The 18,038-nt window shown below is 42.4% G+C and overlaps 2 protein-coding genes across 3 annotated transcripts in view; one reads left to right on the top strand and one right to left on the bottom strand.

The window, feature by feature from the left end:
• LOC112564650 (dynein heavy chain domain-containing protein 1-like) overlaps window positions 1-18,038 on the top strand; it is an 84,641-nt gene that overhangs the window by 50,696 nt on the left and 15,907 nt on the right. For both annotated transcript variants that reach the window (XM_025239608.1, XM_025239607.1), the window contains 8 exons: window positions 707-894; window positions 1,977-2,162; window positions 2,306-2,490; window positions 2,747-3,059; window positions 3,340-3,584; window positions 16,495-16,596; window positions 16,902-17,000; window positions 17,303-17,468. In XM_025239608.1, coding sequence (XP_025095393.1) covers window positions 707-894; window positions 1,977-2,162; window positions 2,306-2,490; window positions 2,747-3,059; window positions 3,340-3,584; window positions 16,495-16,596; window positions 16,902-17,000; window positions 17,303-17,468 — 1,484 coding nt within the window. The remainder of the gene's footprint in view (window positions 1-706; window positions 895-1,976; window positions 2,163-2,305; window positions 2,491-2,746; window positions 3,060-3,339; window positions 3,585-16,494; window positions 16,597-16,901; window positions 17,001-17,302; window positions 17,469-18,038) is intronic.
• On the bottom strand, window positions 6,693-11,957 carry LOC112564652 (platelet glycoprotein V-like). The gene is made up of 4 exons (XM_025239609.1): window positions 11,761-11,957; window positions 9,938-10,056; window positions 7,944-9,177; window positions 6,693-7,403 (listed from the first exon to the last, which is right to left on the bottom strand). The coding sequence occupies exons 2-4, from the start codon at window positions 9,951-9,953 to the stop codon at window positions 6,728-6,730; spliced, it is 1,926 nt and encodes a 641-aa protein (XP_025095394.1). The 5' UTR covers window positions 9,954-10,056; window positions 11,761-11,957; the 3' UTR covers window positions 6,693-6,727.

The raw sequence follows: 18,038 nt of genomic DNA, 5'->3' as shown, positions 1-18,038 counted from the left end.
AGTGTGTGATCTGTTGTGTTTATTCGTTCACCCACTCACTGGTACTAGCTGATGACTAGGTTGTCAGGGGTAATGGATAGGTGCAGTGGTCAACAAGGCTTGCCTGTCTTAAGCGATGGTAAGCAAGTCTAGCATGGTATGGCTAGCCCATTCTGTTGCGTTTGCTACTCGGGGTTTTCTCTTGTCTTCCTCAGTATTGGCCATCCACCAAGGCGTACCAAAGGATAGTCTTAGAGTGTCATGTTTGGTCATATGTTCTGCTTTGTTATTGCTAAAAGGTGTTTCTTCTTAGTAGACCACTTGGCAGATGACCACTATTCGTAAATATTCATGTAGAAATTCAGAACAGTTTTCTAAAGTTTTTGTTCTCAAATGCCTTGATTCTTTTATTTGCATAAAAAAGGTACCATGTTTCACATCTGTAGAGCAGGATGGGAACTTTGAGGGACTTTCAGTGGGTCTGTGGCAGAACATCTGATGGTGTTGCTGTATCTTCTCACTTTATAGCTGCTAAACTTGGGGGAAATGTGAGCACAGCAGTGCCATGAGCTATGTTGTTCACAGGAAAAACAAAATTAATCTGAGACTGCAGGATAAACTTAACCATCTTCTGTATATTATGGTAGTTTAAACCAAATACTTGCTACTTACTTACCAGATGTGGTAAAGGGAGAGGTGTTAAAATTGCATCTTGTCTTCTTTGCAGCCAGGGCTGGACATGTCATCAGAATGTAGTGAAGGATGAGTTACGACCAGTTACCTCAGTGACTGGGAGCTGGGACACTGTGAACCTTCCCATGGACACCAGCATGGAACACAATGAGGCAGGCTTATGGGTAGTGGAGGCTGATGATCCTGTTATCAACAGCAAGTTAGTAAGCGCCATTGTGCATGGTAAGTAGTATGGTGCCAATTTCAGTTGGAACATGTCATTCATTATGTAAATTTAGTATGAAAGTTTAGTGCATAGATGTACCTTAAATAACGTAGATAAAATATTTGATAGTTATAATAATAAATTTGAGTTATATATTGCTTTACCACATCACCTAAGGCCAGCTCAGAGTACTTTTATAAAGAGAAAACACACAGGCATAATAATAATAATAATGGAAGCTGGTCTCAAAAGCAAAGAGTTTATTGTATGCCCCAGTAGTGTAGCTACATCAGAACAGATTTTTGTCTTCAGCTAATCTATTACATGGAATCTTTGAAAAGTAGCTGAAAGTTACTGTGACATTTATGTGGAAGCTTAACTCAAAATCTTTGAACTTTGATGCTGTGGCCTAACTTTCCCACAGATAAATAGGGTTCTGTCCATGCAACTCTTGCTAGGGCATCATCTTAACAGTCATTGGCTTCTTGGAGATGCACAGTGTCACTATATCAGACATGCCTTTACTGAACACAAAGCTTGCTGTAATAGCATTCTGGAACAAAAATGAGTCAGAATCTGAAAAAGACACATGAACAAATCTAAACTCTAAACAATGGCAGTGATATCACAGATATGGCAGTAGAAATGAAAGGGTCTAGAAACAGAAGGAAAGTGGTGCAGACACAAAAATAAATCCAGGAACATAGCAAATGGCATAACAGATGCACAGATCAATTTTAGACACAAAGCAGATTTTGAAGCAGATCAACCCCAAAATATGCAAAGTGGTGGAGAGCATTAACAATCAATTCATTTTCCTATCTAAACATAATGGAAATATAAAATAATGGAAAGTCTTTGAAGTACTTGCTTTTTCTGGTTCACTACATTTTTCTTCCATGTTCTTTCTCTCTTTCTGTCTACAGCTCTTTCTGTCTTTTCCCTTCTTCCCTTCCTTCTTTCTAGCTTTTTTCTTTCCCTTCTGTCCGTCTAGCTTCTTCTCATGTGTGACATGTTTAATAGTTAGGCAATCTACTGGAAAACAGATACAAGTATAGGTGTATGTAGATGTGATTTTCAACAGTATTGATGATTGCAGGTGTGACTGTGTTAGTAACACACCTAGAAAGGCGACCCCTGGCAGCTGTGTTTCGTGGACTGCTTTTAAAGCAGTTTTATGTAGATCATGAAGGCAGCAAGGTTGTACGTGTGGGTGACATGCAGTTTAAAATTCATCCCAATTTCTGCCTTTATCTGTCAACCACAACACCACTCTTTCTAAAAGGTGAGATGCTACTGTTTTGATTGCCAAAATAAAAAGCAAAATCACATCACATGGGTGTACACTCATGAAGAGCTATACAACTATTTATCTCCAGCAAATAAACTACTTCGTTTTAACTTAACATTATTGCTGGTGTTGTGCAGGTGATGGGCTTTACACTGTACCCATTCATCGCATGTGCATAATCAACATGGCTGTTAGCGATGAGGCCATCATCAACCGTCTGCTTTATGAGACAATGAAAGTTGAGCGAAAAGAATTTGAAGGTCAGAGAAGATCCAATGAGAACGACATCATCCTGCACCGTCAGAGACTCGTACAAGAACATGTGAGTGTATAGCAATGTTTTGTATATATTGTGATCCTCTGCACATATAGTGATGTGAGCAGGAACATGGGACTATAGAGGGATGTTTTTATAAGTAGAAATGTTCTGTATGTATAGTGATGTTCTTTTTATCACAGTAGTGATCTTACATCATAGTAATACCTAGACTGATGTTCTTTAAATCACAGCACGCAAATGTAATGTGAGTACAGTGTTGTAGAAATAGAATAAAATGGGGATTATGTTGATTGTTCAGGAAGCTATTCGTGAGAAGACACTGAACCTCGATGGACCGCTTCTGGACGATGGGACCATGCTGGAATCACTAATGAAGTGTAGAGACAATGTTCAGCACAATCGGATTATCCTTGAGGAGACACGGTACATGGGGGATCATCTGCAGGACAAATTTACCCATTATCTTCCCCTTGTGGTGAATGGCACAGTGTTGTACAACATCTTGCAGTGCTTGACAGTGCTGCATTCTGTGTACTATGTCCCCTTCTACAAGTTTGTTGACATATTTGCACAGGTGATCAAGAGCCGAGATCGAGGCAAAGGCAGTCTTGGTATGTAACATCATTACCTTTGGCTAAGCTTTGCCTGTAATCAGTTTAAAGATGGCATTTGCTTATTCAAAATTTATTTAGTAAGAACAAACTGTGATGTTGGTGATATCTGTAGAAAAATATAGATACACACAAGTGGCTTCATGTGGGGGTCAATTGCTAGATTTCATCAAAATGAAACCATTTTTCTTTCCCCTTCTTCTTTTATCCCTTTCTTTATTTTTAAACCTAAATGATTATAGAATCAAGCTGACCCAGGAAAAATTTTTGAAATTACCAGGTGCACCTCAAGCTCGTGCACAGGAGCTCTCTGATGCAGTGACAGGTGCTGTATTTCATCATGCATCAATGATGATGTTTGAGCTACACTACAATCTCCTGTTGCTGCTTGTTTCTCTTGAAAGACTTCGTATTGAACGCAAGGCCTCGCATAAGGAACTTTCTCTCTTTGTTAATGGCTTTGAAAAGCATGGGTTGGATGAAGCTGGCATACTGGAGCAAAAACCTGCGTGGATGGACAGTGCTGTGAGTTGTTTGCATTATCTTTATTGTATGCATAATGATGTATAATACAACTTTATCACATAGACCACACAGTTATAGCAATGACAATTATGTAAAATAGCCCACACATACCTGTCATATAACTCAACATGTGCCAGACTAACATTCAGCCACAATTCATTAAACACACCAGCTTTCAGAAGCCATATGGCTGAAACAGCAAAGACAACTTTCTCCTGTTACTCCTGCATGCAGTTACACAGAATTGGCAATTTGACAGAACCAGCAGGATTATTTCTATAGGATATTCTCGTCATAATCATATGTAATTGTGGTAGCTTTCAATAGTGTTTGCTGAGTGTAGAGAGTCTGTAGATCATGTTGATCCATCTTGATAATCTAATAGAGTAAGTGTGAACTACCGGACCAAAACTGTTATAATCTGTGACTGACAGGTTTTTAAAGTAGTTCATTCATAGCAAAAATGATAGCATGCTTCTTGGTGAGATATAAAATAGTTTGAAGAATGCATGGGAAGCAGGGGAAGACAATCTCAGTCTTGGTATCCCATCAGTTTTTGTGAAAATCAGAGATGATATTGTGGTAGAGGCTGGCTAAGATGCCAGCTGAAGGCCGATTGGTTGGTAGCGCGGACAGGTAGCGCTGATTGGCACGCTGGTTTGTTTTGGGTCTGGGGTGATGGAGGGGGCTGCGAGAGAAGGAAGGGGCAGCATCCAGCCCCAAACCCCCCCACCAGGTGGAACAGTAGCACAGCCAGCGCTGCTGTCCTGTACAGCCGGCTACCCATGTCACGTTACCCTACCAGAGGATATAAAAAGGGAGGACGAGAGGTTGAGGGGAGAAGAGAAAAAGAGACCAGCTTGAGAGAATGACACGACGAGTCATCGCCAACCAGCAGCCCTGTTGACTAAATTTGTTAAGCTAAATCCTTCAGGTGGTCAGCAAGCGGTTACAGTAAGAGGTTCCAATAACCTACAGCTACGCGTTTGAGCGATAATTACAGAGTGAACTGCTGTGTGCATTTTAAATGAGGTTGCTGTGTGCATTTTAAATGAGGTTGCTGTGTGCATTTTAAATGAGGTTGCTGTGTGCATTTTAAATAGTAATCCTAATGTTCTCTTAGCCTTCCATATTATATCCACAACAGACATTCATTTATTATGTATATGTATGCATTACACATGTGCATCCATACTAAAAAAAAGGGTGAAATATTTGTTTTGATTTACTTTCTGTAACAATAAGAGAAAAAGATATTTAACTTCAAATCAAATCAAACTTTATTGTCTGTCAATGAGATCCAAGACAGAAATTTTTCTTTTGCTCACAGGGCAGGCATACATACTCTTACAGACATTTAACACACAGTTAGGAGTAAAGATACAATTATCATGGTAACTTACCCCAAAATATAAATGTAAATATACAGAAAAATATTTAAATTGTAAATTACTTTAACATGCAAAACAGTTTTGAAAAGTAATGATATCCAGATTTATTGCTTAATATAAGCCCTGGTAACATTTATTTCATAACCAAAAAAATATTAGAAACTGACTTTCTGCATATGCATCTTCTTTACAAAAATTTTTAGTATTATATACATTGTACTGTTTCTGAATGAAGAGGAAAATATACTGACTACATGGTCATCATTAAGACACCATGAATGTTTATTGAGGTTTGCTTACAATAATGAGTCGTCTGACACAACATACTCATCATCAATTCTCAGATCATCTTGGTGCCACCAGGACATTGTCAGTTCTAGTCCACATGCCATTCGGATGTAATAACATTCTGCTCATGGTTTATTCAAACCAACTGCTAGTCCATCCAATACATTGGTGACAGTATTATTTACTCCTGATAAATCAGTAGCAAGTCATAATAATGATTACATGTTGTTGTACATTTATAGTTAAAGTATTCAAGCATAATGTGACTCTTTCACTCACTGACATACACGTAATTAAACTTGACAGCCAATCCAGGAGCTTTTTCAAATCTTTCACAAGGTTGAGTGTCAGCTGTTCCTTATTTTTGAAGGGGATGGAAAGGGTGGGTGGGAGATTTCTGTTTTTAATATGAGAAAGCATAATTTTTAACTTCTTTCAGTAGACTTCATTTGAAGGTCATTTCTTAGATTTACAAAATCACAATATCAAAGTGTAGTTATTATTCCTCATTAACATTTTCTACATCTTTTAGCATTGCCATAATTTATATGTGATGTATGTGTTCATGTGTTTGTGTACAAATACCCACAGCAAAGCCTTGTTGTCTGCTTATCTTATTTTGCTTCATTATGCTGTAAATGAGTCCATCATTGAGGCAATTAAGATGTGCCATGACCACCATCTAAAAAAATGCATGGAATGTGCATATAAATCAGGGTAAAGTAGTATTTAGGTAAAACAAGCAGTTCACACTGAGGATAACAATGTGCCACTGTAGTCTGTGGGCACTCACTCCTCTGTAATACTTTCTTGCTGGTCCATGCTGCTGCCTCAGTGGTTTGTCATGCAGTTGTTGCACTCAGACTGTGTTTCAATGTCTGTCATCACTGTACTCAGCAACACCCTCTTCTTCAGCACTTGTTATGATCAGAGCTTGTAATTCAGATACAAGGTCATCCAGATGGTCTAGAGCTTGAGTTGTAGGATCTGCCGTAGCAGCATGGTTGTCTCTTGTAGGCCTCAGTAGGGGAACAGTGGGTTTGCTGTCGTGGACAAGGTCCTGAAGTGAAGACACCTCTTGTTCCAAGAAAGCAAGATCATCTTCAATGGAAGTGAGGCTCCTGCCTCCAACTTCACAGCCAGGGTCTTGCATCAGGAGTGTGGATTCAACACCAGTGGGACTTTCCATCTCATTAGTCAGCATACAGAGATGTGGGCTTTGGTCAGCCTGGTGTTGTGTTGATGTTGTCGGGACTGTAAAATGAGTAGGGATTGCAGCACACACTGCAGCATCTGGAACACTTCTGTCTCTCTCATCTTCTGCAGTTCCATTGTTCATGGCAACACTGATGCTGGCATTTTCTGTCTGGGTGGACACATTGTGATGACTAAACAAGCAAGGTTCACTGATGGAAGTTGCATGGATGAGTGTGTGATTAAAGCGAGGAAGAGAATCCAAAAGTCTCAAGCCCCTGTTAAACACTGGCAGTTCAGAAATGTCATCCGGTTGGTTTCATCTGTGCCAGATTTCTGCTGATCCTTGTTCTGAACCACAGCATAAGAAGATTGTTTAATTTTCTTGTCTTTGATCAAAACATAAGCAATAAATATGAGACATGGTAAGAGAAAGATTACTCCAGTCAGTATACCTGCCAGAATATTTGGTCTTTCAGTGAGAATTGCTTCACACACTCGTTTAATAACCCTGGTGGTGTTACTCAGTACATCAATGCAGACAATAAAGTGGTCATCAGCATCAACGTTTGTCACAGTGTAGCTTCGAAGGTCTGTGCCTAGGATAGGGGATACATGGACAGCCGCTGTGTCCTGTTCAGTCTGCTCTGCTTTTTGCTGGTTGGAGACTTCTTGACCCTGGTGCATGCAAAGGACTCGAAAGCCTACAACTTGGTGGCTGATATCAGCGATTGTCCAAGTGGTGATAATGTGCTGCTTGGCCCGCACCACTTTGAGATGTACTTGGACCCCCTCCCTTTGCTGTATGCTGGTCTCTACAGAGGGGCAGGACACACTCTCCACACAGGGCCGTTGAATGATCAAGACAGGTGATTGATTGTCACTTGGAAGACACTGCCAGCTGTGCTCGTCATTTGGTGTATCCCTCTTTGAAGGGCTGTGGTGGCTGGTAAAGAAAATTAATTTTAACAATCAAAGTCAGTCATGGTGAAAATTGGTGATTAGTGGTCTCTTAGTAAAATGATAAGCATGAGATACCATCAGACTTTATGTGGTTGTCCTGAATTTTGCAGGGCTGTGTACAGTCTGTTACTTGTTTTTTTAAGATTGGAGATGTGTGCTAGAGTGCTGAAGTGGATATTTCACTAAAATTAAAAGCAGTGAAAAGGCATACATTGTTATGTCCTTTAACAGATAGAACAAAACCAAAAGTACTGGACACAGCACTTGATTGCCAAATTATTAGGAATTTTCCAAAGCACCTCGAAAAAGAAAGTATTAGACAAAAGGATTTGTAGTATAAGTTGGAGGAGATTACTACAAAGCATTCTGCACAAAAGGCTAAATGTTTTCCACAGATAATGAACATCAGAGTGCAAACAAAATTCTGTTATGCATCTAGAAATTAAAGACTGAAAGTGGCAGTGCAAAGTGTGTCAATTTAATCAAATGGGTTTGAATAGATGTTCTTAGTAGTAAAACTCACATAAACCAGTTGTAAAGCAGGTAGAGATGACAGGTGCACAGCAACGGGTTGTGAAGCACATGGAGTGATCCCAGGTCATGCAAGTGCTTTATCTGGCAATAGTCTAGCGTGGTCAGGGAGCAGTTTGTGAGGTCCAGACTAACTAAATGGTCAGGAAGACCCAAGTGTCCAATTCCTTGTTGTCCCAGCCCAGGGTTGTGGGAGAGGATGAGGTCACGCAGACTCTCCAGATGATGGAAGGTGGTGTGGTGCACATAGTTCAGGGCATTGCAGGAGAGGTTCAGAAACTGAAGACCAGATGACTGTGGTGGGAAGACATCATGGTTCAAGGACTGCAGCTTGTTGTGACTGAGATCAAGGTGGACCAGCTTTGGCATGGCATCCAGAAGTCCCACGCTGAGGTACTGGAGGTTGTTATGAGATAAGACTAATTTCTGCAGCTTTTCCAGGTTCACATTCTTCTGCTGAACTTTTTTGAGCATTTGTAGGCCGTTCCATGCCAAGTCCAGTGTGTGCAGCACTGATGTAGACTCAAAGAATTTGCTTGGAAACTCGGCCACCTTGTTATGACTTGCACTCAATTTTCTCAGTGGTGATTGGCTGGGTAAGCTGGGCAGCATGGAGAGAGCATTGTGGGATACATCAATCTCCTGTAGTGAAAGCCAGATGTTCACTGGTAGCTCAGTCAGCTGGTTGTGTTTCAGGTCCATGTTGACCAGTGTTGAGTTTAACTCACCTTTGATATACTCCAATTTATTGTAAGCTAGGCTAAGTCCACGCAGGTTCATGCTTACCATAAAGTCCAAAGACAAGTTGACAAAAAGGTTGTGAGACAAGTTCAGGTGTGCTACTTTTCTCATTTTTAAAATGAATGCTGGTATTTTGCTCAAACCACAGTGCTGAGCCTTTATTGTGTTTATTCTGGACACGCCAGTCAAGAAGTCAGGTGGAATGGAGGAAAGGTCACTGCTTGATAAATCCAGTAGGTCTATTGAAGTAGTTTGGGTTTTATTTAATTCAGATATCAAAAGTCTGTGCAGAGAACTGTTACTTGCAGCTGGCACCGTGCACTTGATACGTGCCAGAGTTCCTTTGTTGGTGCACCTACAGCTGCTAATAACTTTGGTGCAGATGCTGTCTGGTACTGGGGTGGGATCCACAAGTGACGTCACCGAAAAAGTTGTCCAGACCAGCAAGCAGAGACCGCTCACATTGTAGTGTCTTTTTCTCATGGCTAGAGTCAATAGACAAAAGCAAAAGTGAAATAAAACTGGCTCACTGACTGCATACTGCTTATTACCTGTTGCATAAGGAAAGCAAAGTGAAAGCTGTGGATGCTATGCTGCTTTTGGAGTAACACACACACACAGAACTAGAACAGCCGCCGTGCACACATGTACCAAATGCCAAGGACGGAATGAAAGGCTTGGAGTCACGTGTTGTATGTCACGCGTCGACACGCTGGTGGTTCGCTAGATGTTTTACAGCTTACCTTGCACTTTTAACCTGACCTTTGATAAGTTAACCCTTATATAACTGCTTACTATATTACCGTATTCGTTGCCGAATATTTATGACAGGGCAAGTGTCGAATATTTGTGTGGAGTTCTGTCAACACAACAGGCCAGTGGGAACACTCGATTGGACATGTATATTTGGTGCAGACGTGTTGGGCTCTCGCTCATTTCTTGGCCAGAAGTAGAATGAAGTCGTCAGAAAATTATTTATATCGCAGAACAGAGATTCCTGACACTACTCGCACTGAGTGTTGTACCATTTTACAACAAAGAAAAGCATAATGCATGTGTATGTGTGGCTGGGTTGAATGTAATGATCATATGTTATGTGGCATTGTCTTAGGGTGCACGCATTCTACACACACTTCTGCATGCGTGCTCACATGCACGTGCACAGCGTAGCAGGATGCGTGTAGTTGCCGCAAACACGACTGGCGCTATATATATACACAGTCGTTGCTTTACCGTCCTAGTTACCTGCGATCGCCGCCATTCTCGATGGGATTCTGCTTCACACAGCTAAGCTCTAACGTACATGGTTGTCAGGGTACCGTCTGTACTCTTCTCGAGTAAAGTTTAGTCTTCATGAGTGGTACCTGCGACAGATACAGCTTTTGATTGTCTCAGTCGGACAATCCACAGCGTTGCATAATCACAAAACACAGATACAGCATTTCCAAAGATAGAACAGTAAAAGTGTACAAGACTTCTGAAGTCTTTGAAAAGCGATAGGCTCGTGGCGCCGTACAAAAAGGCTACCGAAAAAGATTTGTACGGGCTGTAAACATGATAGAAGAATTTTGCACATTTCTGACCACAGAAGGAAGAGTTTCCTTATGACATTAATTAGTCAAATAATCTAATGCGATTTTTTAATTAATTGGAACATATGGTATATAATGAGATATTTGTTCATGCGTAGAAGTCAGCAATGTTTGTTAACTGTTCTCAACGTTAGCTTCACACGACGCCAAAGTTTAGATAATGGGTCACGTGGCCCACCCTGCTTGACCGGCTCTTTACCTTTTTTTTTTTTAAGGCCCTTCGCCCCTCCTGGGGCATAGGCCATCGACTACAGTCGATGTTTTAGTAGCGCTAACAGCGCTAACCGTTGCGCCACCGGGCCGCCATGTTTACCTATAGAGTATAGCATTTAATTATGTAAGTCAAACTTGGTCCACCGGCCTGTGTAGTCAACATGTCTGTGAGATTAGATCAGGTCATACTCCAGCTGAACTTGCTGTCGCACGAGCAGAAACTCTGGTAAGCTGAGGTCACAGTCATGCCATCCATAATAAATTATATTGTATACGTGGTTGTAGACGCAGCCTCATCTGTCTGATCTGCCTCAAGTTCCTGACATACCTAGGTCAGTGATCTTGCCAATAAACTGTAATCTGTGCGGTGGTAAAACAGTGGACGTCACGCATTAAAGACAAAATGGGTTGTAATCCAGCAACGGATGTGGCACCTGTCTACACACCTGGCCGTATCACCGGCTTCCTTGCTTGACGGGGCGTAAGACTACGAGCAAAGCAAGAGTCGGTTATTCTTTTGTCGCACAGAAGAATAAAGAGTTAAAAATACGGCAGTGGAAACTAAAGCTACACAGTGTCTGAGGTCAAGGATTTAGCTAGTCCGCATACCTGTCACCTCCAGTCACGTGACGCGTGCTCGACGGACGTCACGAAGCGGACTGCACGTGCCTGGTGCCTGCGCACAAGCAGACTGCTCTGTGTGATGCCAGTCACGACTTACTTGCTGTTAAACACGGTCGTTATCCTTTACAAACATATTCCGCTGCATTGGGAAATCAGTGTCATGTTTGTTTAAAAATGTCTTCACACTGAGTGTCACGGAGGTCACGAAACGTCAGTAGAGCACCCCTCCCCTCACCCCCACCACAATAACGCTACGAGCAGTTGGTGACGTGCTTGGCTACAGCTGGCTGGTCACAGCTAACAAAGTGAATGTGTTACCTGGGAATTGCCATCAGGTGGTAGACGAAAGCCCCTGTGAATTGTATCCACTGGCACAGCTCTCCGTGTTTTATTGCACAACTGATATGTCAATACATGGCAGGAACATCGGAATGCGCTGACAGGCGCAGTCACCTTATAGAAAGTTGGAACAGTAGGTGGAATAGATAATTATTGAATGTAGCCTACCCAGAAGGTTGAGGGATAGCAGAAGTAGATCTTGTCAACATGCATAGGTTATTGAGTTATTGTATGATTTGCTGCTGGTTTAACTGCTCATGCTTCAGCACAGAGAGAGAGAGAACAAAAAATATGGCTTACCGTTAGCTGGTTTTACAAGAAATGAACCCCTTGACAACACCACGCGGCAAGTAGCCGGACGCTGAGATAAACCAGAAGGAAAGAGACCGTGTTGTCCACTGCTCGCAGGTGACCAGTGGCAGGGTGTGCATGGGGTGGACGCTGGAGCCCGTCAACAGACTGTGCCTGGGTTGAGACGAACCTTGAGACTGTCAGCGCGTGGAGTCGGATCATTGTCCGGTTAACGAGACGTCTTTATGTTATCTACATGACCTCATTTCCCAGGCTCAGATACCTGTTTGTTACAGTGGTTGCAGATAAAGAATAGCATACATTGTTAACTACATTATGCAAGGTGCTGTCATAAGCTAACCACAATTAGTGTGCCTGGTCAGGTTATTTACAAAGGGTGTGTGTGGTGTGTTAGAGAGGGGAAAGGTCATAGTGTCGCAGAAGTTGAAGTGAAACGGCGGGGGATGAAGACTAAAATTCTTTGGGATGTATATATGGTACTGGTTATGACACAACGCAGTGACCGAATTGCGGTGGCTTTTGGTTCGTCTTGACAACGGTTGACGCATCTGAGATTTTACAGCTCGAACAGCTCTGTCCTTGTCTTGTCTGATCAAAGTGCTTCTTTATTTATCCTTCATTATTAATATTATCCACACAAAATTTGTGTCATACTCGCAGCCACCTCTGCCGGTCGTACATAGCGCTTTGTCTTGAAGCAACACGTGCCGCAGAATCCATGTGACGTTGGACGGAGGCGATCCGGAGGGTCATTACGTTGTTCGGACTATCACGTGATTTATTTTCAGCAACGGTGGCATCCAAATGACCTGCCGATAACAGCAGAGCAATCAAGTACTGCACGTGGTTCCGCGCTTTTAGCGAAATAAAGTTAGAATTGTATAATATGCCGGCTATATACTCTCTGACAGATTGCTCTCAGCGGCAGCTGTCACTGACCGTCTCGCACGCGTGCTCACACACTCTCACTTGCACTTGCAACATGCAATAATCTCGTTCCAAGCGAGGTGTGCGTCTTGTTGTAAGGACAGAATCGAACTCTCAGCGAGAGCCAATGGTCTGTGCATACTTCAAGATTAAATTTAATAGTTGAGAAACACAGGAAACTTTTAGTTTCAAATTATTACAGCTTGCAAAGAGATGTGGATAGTGCACTATATTTTCTTTTGATATCACTGCGCGAGTGGTTGTTTGATCGTCTGCTAAAGAGTATCTACAAGTAACTACAAGTCAAAGTTAAATAAAAATAACATGAAAAAGCTAAACACATACCACTCACGATTTATTTTTGGTTTTGATTAAAAAAAAATTCCACGAAAATGTCTGCTAAATCATTCAGCAACACTAGAAGACCCAACGTCTGCATTCCTCGCTTGGAATAATTAAGATTCTTGGTTGGAATGACGGACGACAGCCAAACCCGAAAGGGAGCTGGCGCCCCGACAGCGGATTTACTGAAGCCGAGGCAAAAGTTGAGGGTGGGGTGCTGGAACGTCCAGACCTTGTACCAGACTGGCAGGATGCTCCAATTAGTCAAGGAGTTTGACAACTACAACTTGGACATCCTGGGAGTCAGTGAGGTCAGATGGACCGGCACGGGAAAGAGGAGACTAGCGTCAGGAATACCATCTTGTTCTCAGGAAGATCAGACGCTCAGCACTCTGAAGGAGTAGCTCTACTCCTCAACAAGAAAACGGAAAAGGCACTGCTGGAATGGAAGCCTTATGGACCCAGGCTTTTGAGAGCAAGATTCCATTCAAAGTACACCAAGCTGACAGTGCTAGCTTGCTATGCACCAACAATGACTCTGAGGCAGAAGACAGGATGCTTTTAACGATCAGCTCCAGGCAGCCTCAGAAGCGTTCCAGCCCACGACATGTTGCTCATCATCGGCGATCTCAATGCCAAGGTGGGAAGTGACAACACCTACAGGGAGCATGTCATGGCAAACATGGAATCGGAACATCAATGACAACGGAGAGAGACTGCAGACTTTTGTGAAGAAACAACTACTGATTGGAGGCACACTCTTCCCACACAAAGACATCCACAAGGCAACATGGACATCACCAATGGGATCCAAAGAACAGATAGACCATGTCATCATCAACCGAAATGGAGGAGCTCACTTCAAGATGTTAGAGCGTACAGAGGAGCAGACGTTGCCAGTGACCACTCATGTGATAGCCACAGTTTCTCTGAAGCTACGTCGATCGTGAGGAAAACAGGCACGTCAGCAGAGAGTGGACTCTGGCAAACTGAAAAATCAGCCACCGAAAGGGCCTTTGCTATGGAAGTAAAGAAGGTTCCAGGCACTAGGAGAGAGATGACTTAGACGATTCAATCGAGTCTTACAGGAATCAGGAGAGAAAATACTGGGCTTCCAACGGAAAAAGAAAGAACAGTGGATCAGAGAAGAGACATGGAAGAGATAGAGAAGAGAAAGTCAGCCAACAAAGAATCAACAGCACCAGATCTGAACGCCTGAAGGAACAACTCAGACAAAGATATACAAAACTAACAAAGAGGTAAAGAGGATGGCAAGAACGACAAAGAGACCACATAGAGAAACTGGCAGATGAAGCAGAAATGCAGGAAGTAAAAATGACCTGAAGACACTGTACAAGATAAACAAACAGCTAAACAACGGGTTTAAGAACAGTGATGTGCCAGTGAAACGTGAACGGTAATGTCATCGAGGGAGAGGCAGGAAAACTACAGCGCTGGAGGGAACATTTTGAGTCAGTTCTGAACAGACCAGATCCCCTCAGCTTGCAGACATCCAGCCAGCAGCTACAGACCTCGACATCTGCACAGACACCTAGCCTGGAAGAAGTGACAGCAGCAGTCAAGACAATGAAGAGCGGCAAAGCACCAGGGCAGATGGAATAACAGCAGAGATGTTGAAAGCAGATGTGAATGTGACAGCTCCCATGCTGACTGAAATCTTCAGGCAAATTTGGGAATCGGGGCAGCTCCGTTGCGTGGAAGACAGGGCTTCCATCTTCAAGTTACCAAGAAAGGAATCGATCTGAATAATTGGAGGGGCATAACATTTTCCCTCACCAGCAGGTCTTCAGCAAGATTTTTTTGTCAGACTGACGGCAACTCTTGAGAAGACCGACAGCAAGCAGGATTTCGCCCTGGCGATTCTTCATGCGACGATTCTGGAGCAGAGCAACGAATTGTACATCATTTCATCGACTGGAAAGGCTTTTGAGCATCACCGAGTCCTTATGGAAGATCCTGAGGCATTACGATCCCTGCAAAACTTTCATTGCAATGCTGTGCGATTTCAAATCCCAGGTTGTCTGTGATGGACTCACAGACCCCTTCAACGTGTACCGGGGTGAAGCAGGGCTGCATTCTGTCACCGTTCTCTTCATCTTGGCATGGACTGGATCAGAGACTGAAGTGAGAGGAGAGGGATCAGATGGACCATGACATGACAGGCTGGAAGACTTAGACTTTCTTGCTGATGACATTGCTGCTGTCACACCGCCACCAAGACATGAAAAAAACAAGGCTTCTCAGAAACAGCTGGAAACTTGGCTTGAGGTCAGCACAAAGAAACGAAGTATGAGAGTGAACGCAGAGTCCAAGACAGCATCAAACTAAATGGAAGAGATTGAGGAAGTTGACAGTTTTCTCCTATTTGGGTCCAAAATGTCAGACCGGGTGCGGAGGTGGAGATTCGAGCCGAATGGCGAAAGCCAGCCAGGCCTTCGCCTCCATCAGGAGCACATGGAAGGCAAAAAACATCAGAGAGATCAAGCTCTTCAAGTCAATGTGATCAGCACCCTCCTTTACGGATCAGAATTTGGAAGATGACAAAACCATCAGTAACAAGCTTGACGTTTCCAAAACAGATGCCTCAGGCGCAACTTAACATCTTTTGGCCAAACATCACAAATGAAGAACTCCACCGAAGAACTGAACCGAGTCATCACCACGCACAACGAAGGTTGGCGATGGATTGGACAATGTGCTGCGCAGCAGACAGCAGACTTTCAGAGTCGCCCTACGATGGACTCAGATGGCCGAAGAAAACGAGGCATTGAGAAAGAACAGTGGAAAGGGAGATGGGGAAAGGGCTGGACATGGGTCACCTACGGGTTTTCAGCCGATCGACATCGGTGGCGGACTCTGGTTGAGGCCTTATGTGCAACCTGATGCACGAAGAGGAATAGATAGATTGGTTGGAACATTTGTCTCGCTACACCCTGTCAGTAAGGATCCATTGAGATGTTAGAGAAGACAACCGAGTATCACAAAAGGACAGTCACCTTCCCCCACCCACCCCATGGTCCTATCCTCCGCTCTTCCCGTTCTAAATTCACTCTCTTTAGTTCTATTTTCAGCTCATATTTTATCACAAAAAGATTATTAGCAGGTTTCTGGTTGATGCTTTCAATGTTCTTCAGTCAAAATTAGCTTTGCAGGCCGGGAGGCTTTCATGGAGGCTTATTATATTGAACACACAAATATTTCATAAAGTGTTCAGTGGGATTTTTACCTGCATTAAACAGACACTGTTACTTCTTATCCTTAGTGACTCAAGAGACTTATTAATGCAATTGCCAATGATCTGCATTTAAACTTTTATGTGATGATGACGATTTGAAAAGATACACATATTTCTGTTCTTGTGACATATCTAGCAGAGCATCATGTGTTAAAAATTGTTGCAGCTGCAATAATTGATATCATATTTGTGTCCAGGCTTGGATAGACTGCAGCATTTTGGAATCCCTACATCACCCCTTTCATGGCTTATGTAGTTCTTTGGTGCACAACAAGGAGCAGTGGAGGGAGTACTTTCAGGTCAGTTTCTTCACACAGAAATGATCAGCGCGCATACTGTAAGTGACTCTGGCAAGACACACACATGCATGCACACACACACACACTCTTCCTGCCATATGGTAGCATTGTCTTCACTGGCAATACACAGATGGTAAGTGTCCCTATCATAAGAAAACAACAGCATGGTATTGGACAGCTTTTGTTATCTTATGACAGTTCTCATGCACTGTCAACAGCCTTAACTAGAATGAACATTAAACTGGCAGTAGCATCAACAACAGCTTTAGTTGTCAACATTTTGCTTTTTTTTTTTTTTTTAACAGCTACCCGTGGTCCTCCTCAACCCTGTACCAGGCACCACTTTGCAGGAACTTTCCATATTCCAGAAGTGTCTGCTTTGGAAAATGTGCTGCCCCCACAGGGTATAATTGGAGTATATATTTATTTTTTAATTTTTGTATCAGTTTTATGGTTTGCTGTTTTGCCAGTACCATAATTCAGTCAAAGAATTGAACCACAGATAGTTTTCGTACATGCATGTTTGCCTGCATATGTGCATATGTGCTTATTTTGATAGGTGGTTGCTTATATTGATACAATATTCTCTAGATTAAGAATAATATAAGCCACAATAATTTAATTCCTTGTTAGATTCGCTTATATTTTGCTGCTGAATACTAAATGCATGACAGTATATTGGGTTTCAACTTTCTGCTGCCCACAGATGGCAGAGCTAGCTCAGGCCATTGTGACCTATGAACTGGGCAGTGCTGCTGCTCCATCTAATCACTACAACATTCGGGAGGTGTACACCAGTGCGGATCAGTATACACCTGTTGTTTTCATCTTACCTACAGAGATTCAGGGACTGGCATGGGATGCATCCCAAGGTAGCAGAAGATAAGAGTTATTTTCTAATCTATTAGTGAAAAAGTTTTATTATTATCTCACTCAGTTTCCTACCTTCTAATCCAGTCAAACATGCATTACTTGAATGTTAGTGGTTCACAAAGAAATAATGTGCAGAGAAGGAAGAATGAATGTAGCTTCATACATCTCAAAATATACTACCAGTGATGTTTTCATAAGTTCTAGAGGACTATTAATCAGATTAATTCTAGCTCCTAGTTTTAAATCTTCAGGAACTGTGATGAGGCTGTTGCTTACACTTTTTGTAGAACTTTCAAGAAGTCTTGTTTCAAAGCTGTTATCCTTTAAATAGACAGATGGCACAAAAAACTTTTAAATAACAGCTAGCCTATGAGGAGAGTTCTTCCAGTTCTCATCATTGATTCTGTGTGCCTGCTTGTAGGACTAGCAGGAGGAGACTTTTACTGTTTCAGCTGTACCGCTACTGAATGCCAGCAGGTTAAATGAATTGTGATTGTATAGGGTCCAGTTTAAAAATAAAGTCAATGGACAGCTTGTAAAATCTGCAATTATCTGTTCTAAGCAATTGA

Source organism: Pomacea canaliculata, linkage group LG5, assembly GCF_003073045.1.
Source record: "Pomacea canaliculata isolate SZHN2017 linkage group LG5, ASM307304v1, whole genome shotgun sequence".
Taxonomy (NCBI): Eukaryota; Metazoa; Mollusca; class Gastropoda; order Architaenioglossa; family Ampullariidae; genus Pomacea; species Pomacea canaliculata.
Note: the sequence above shows the minus strand (reverse complement) of the source record. Positions and strands in the feature narration are given on the sequence as shown.

Coding starts and splice junctions, on each gene's coding strand:
- LOC112564652 (XM_025239609.1), bottom strand. Junction 7,404..7,943: donor CTGCTTTACAACTGGTTTAT/GTGAGTTTTACT, acceptor TTTCTTTACCAG/CCACCACAGCCCTTCAAAGA.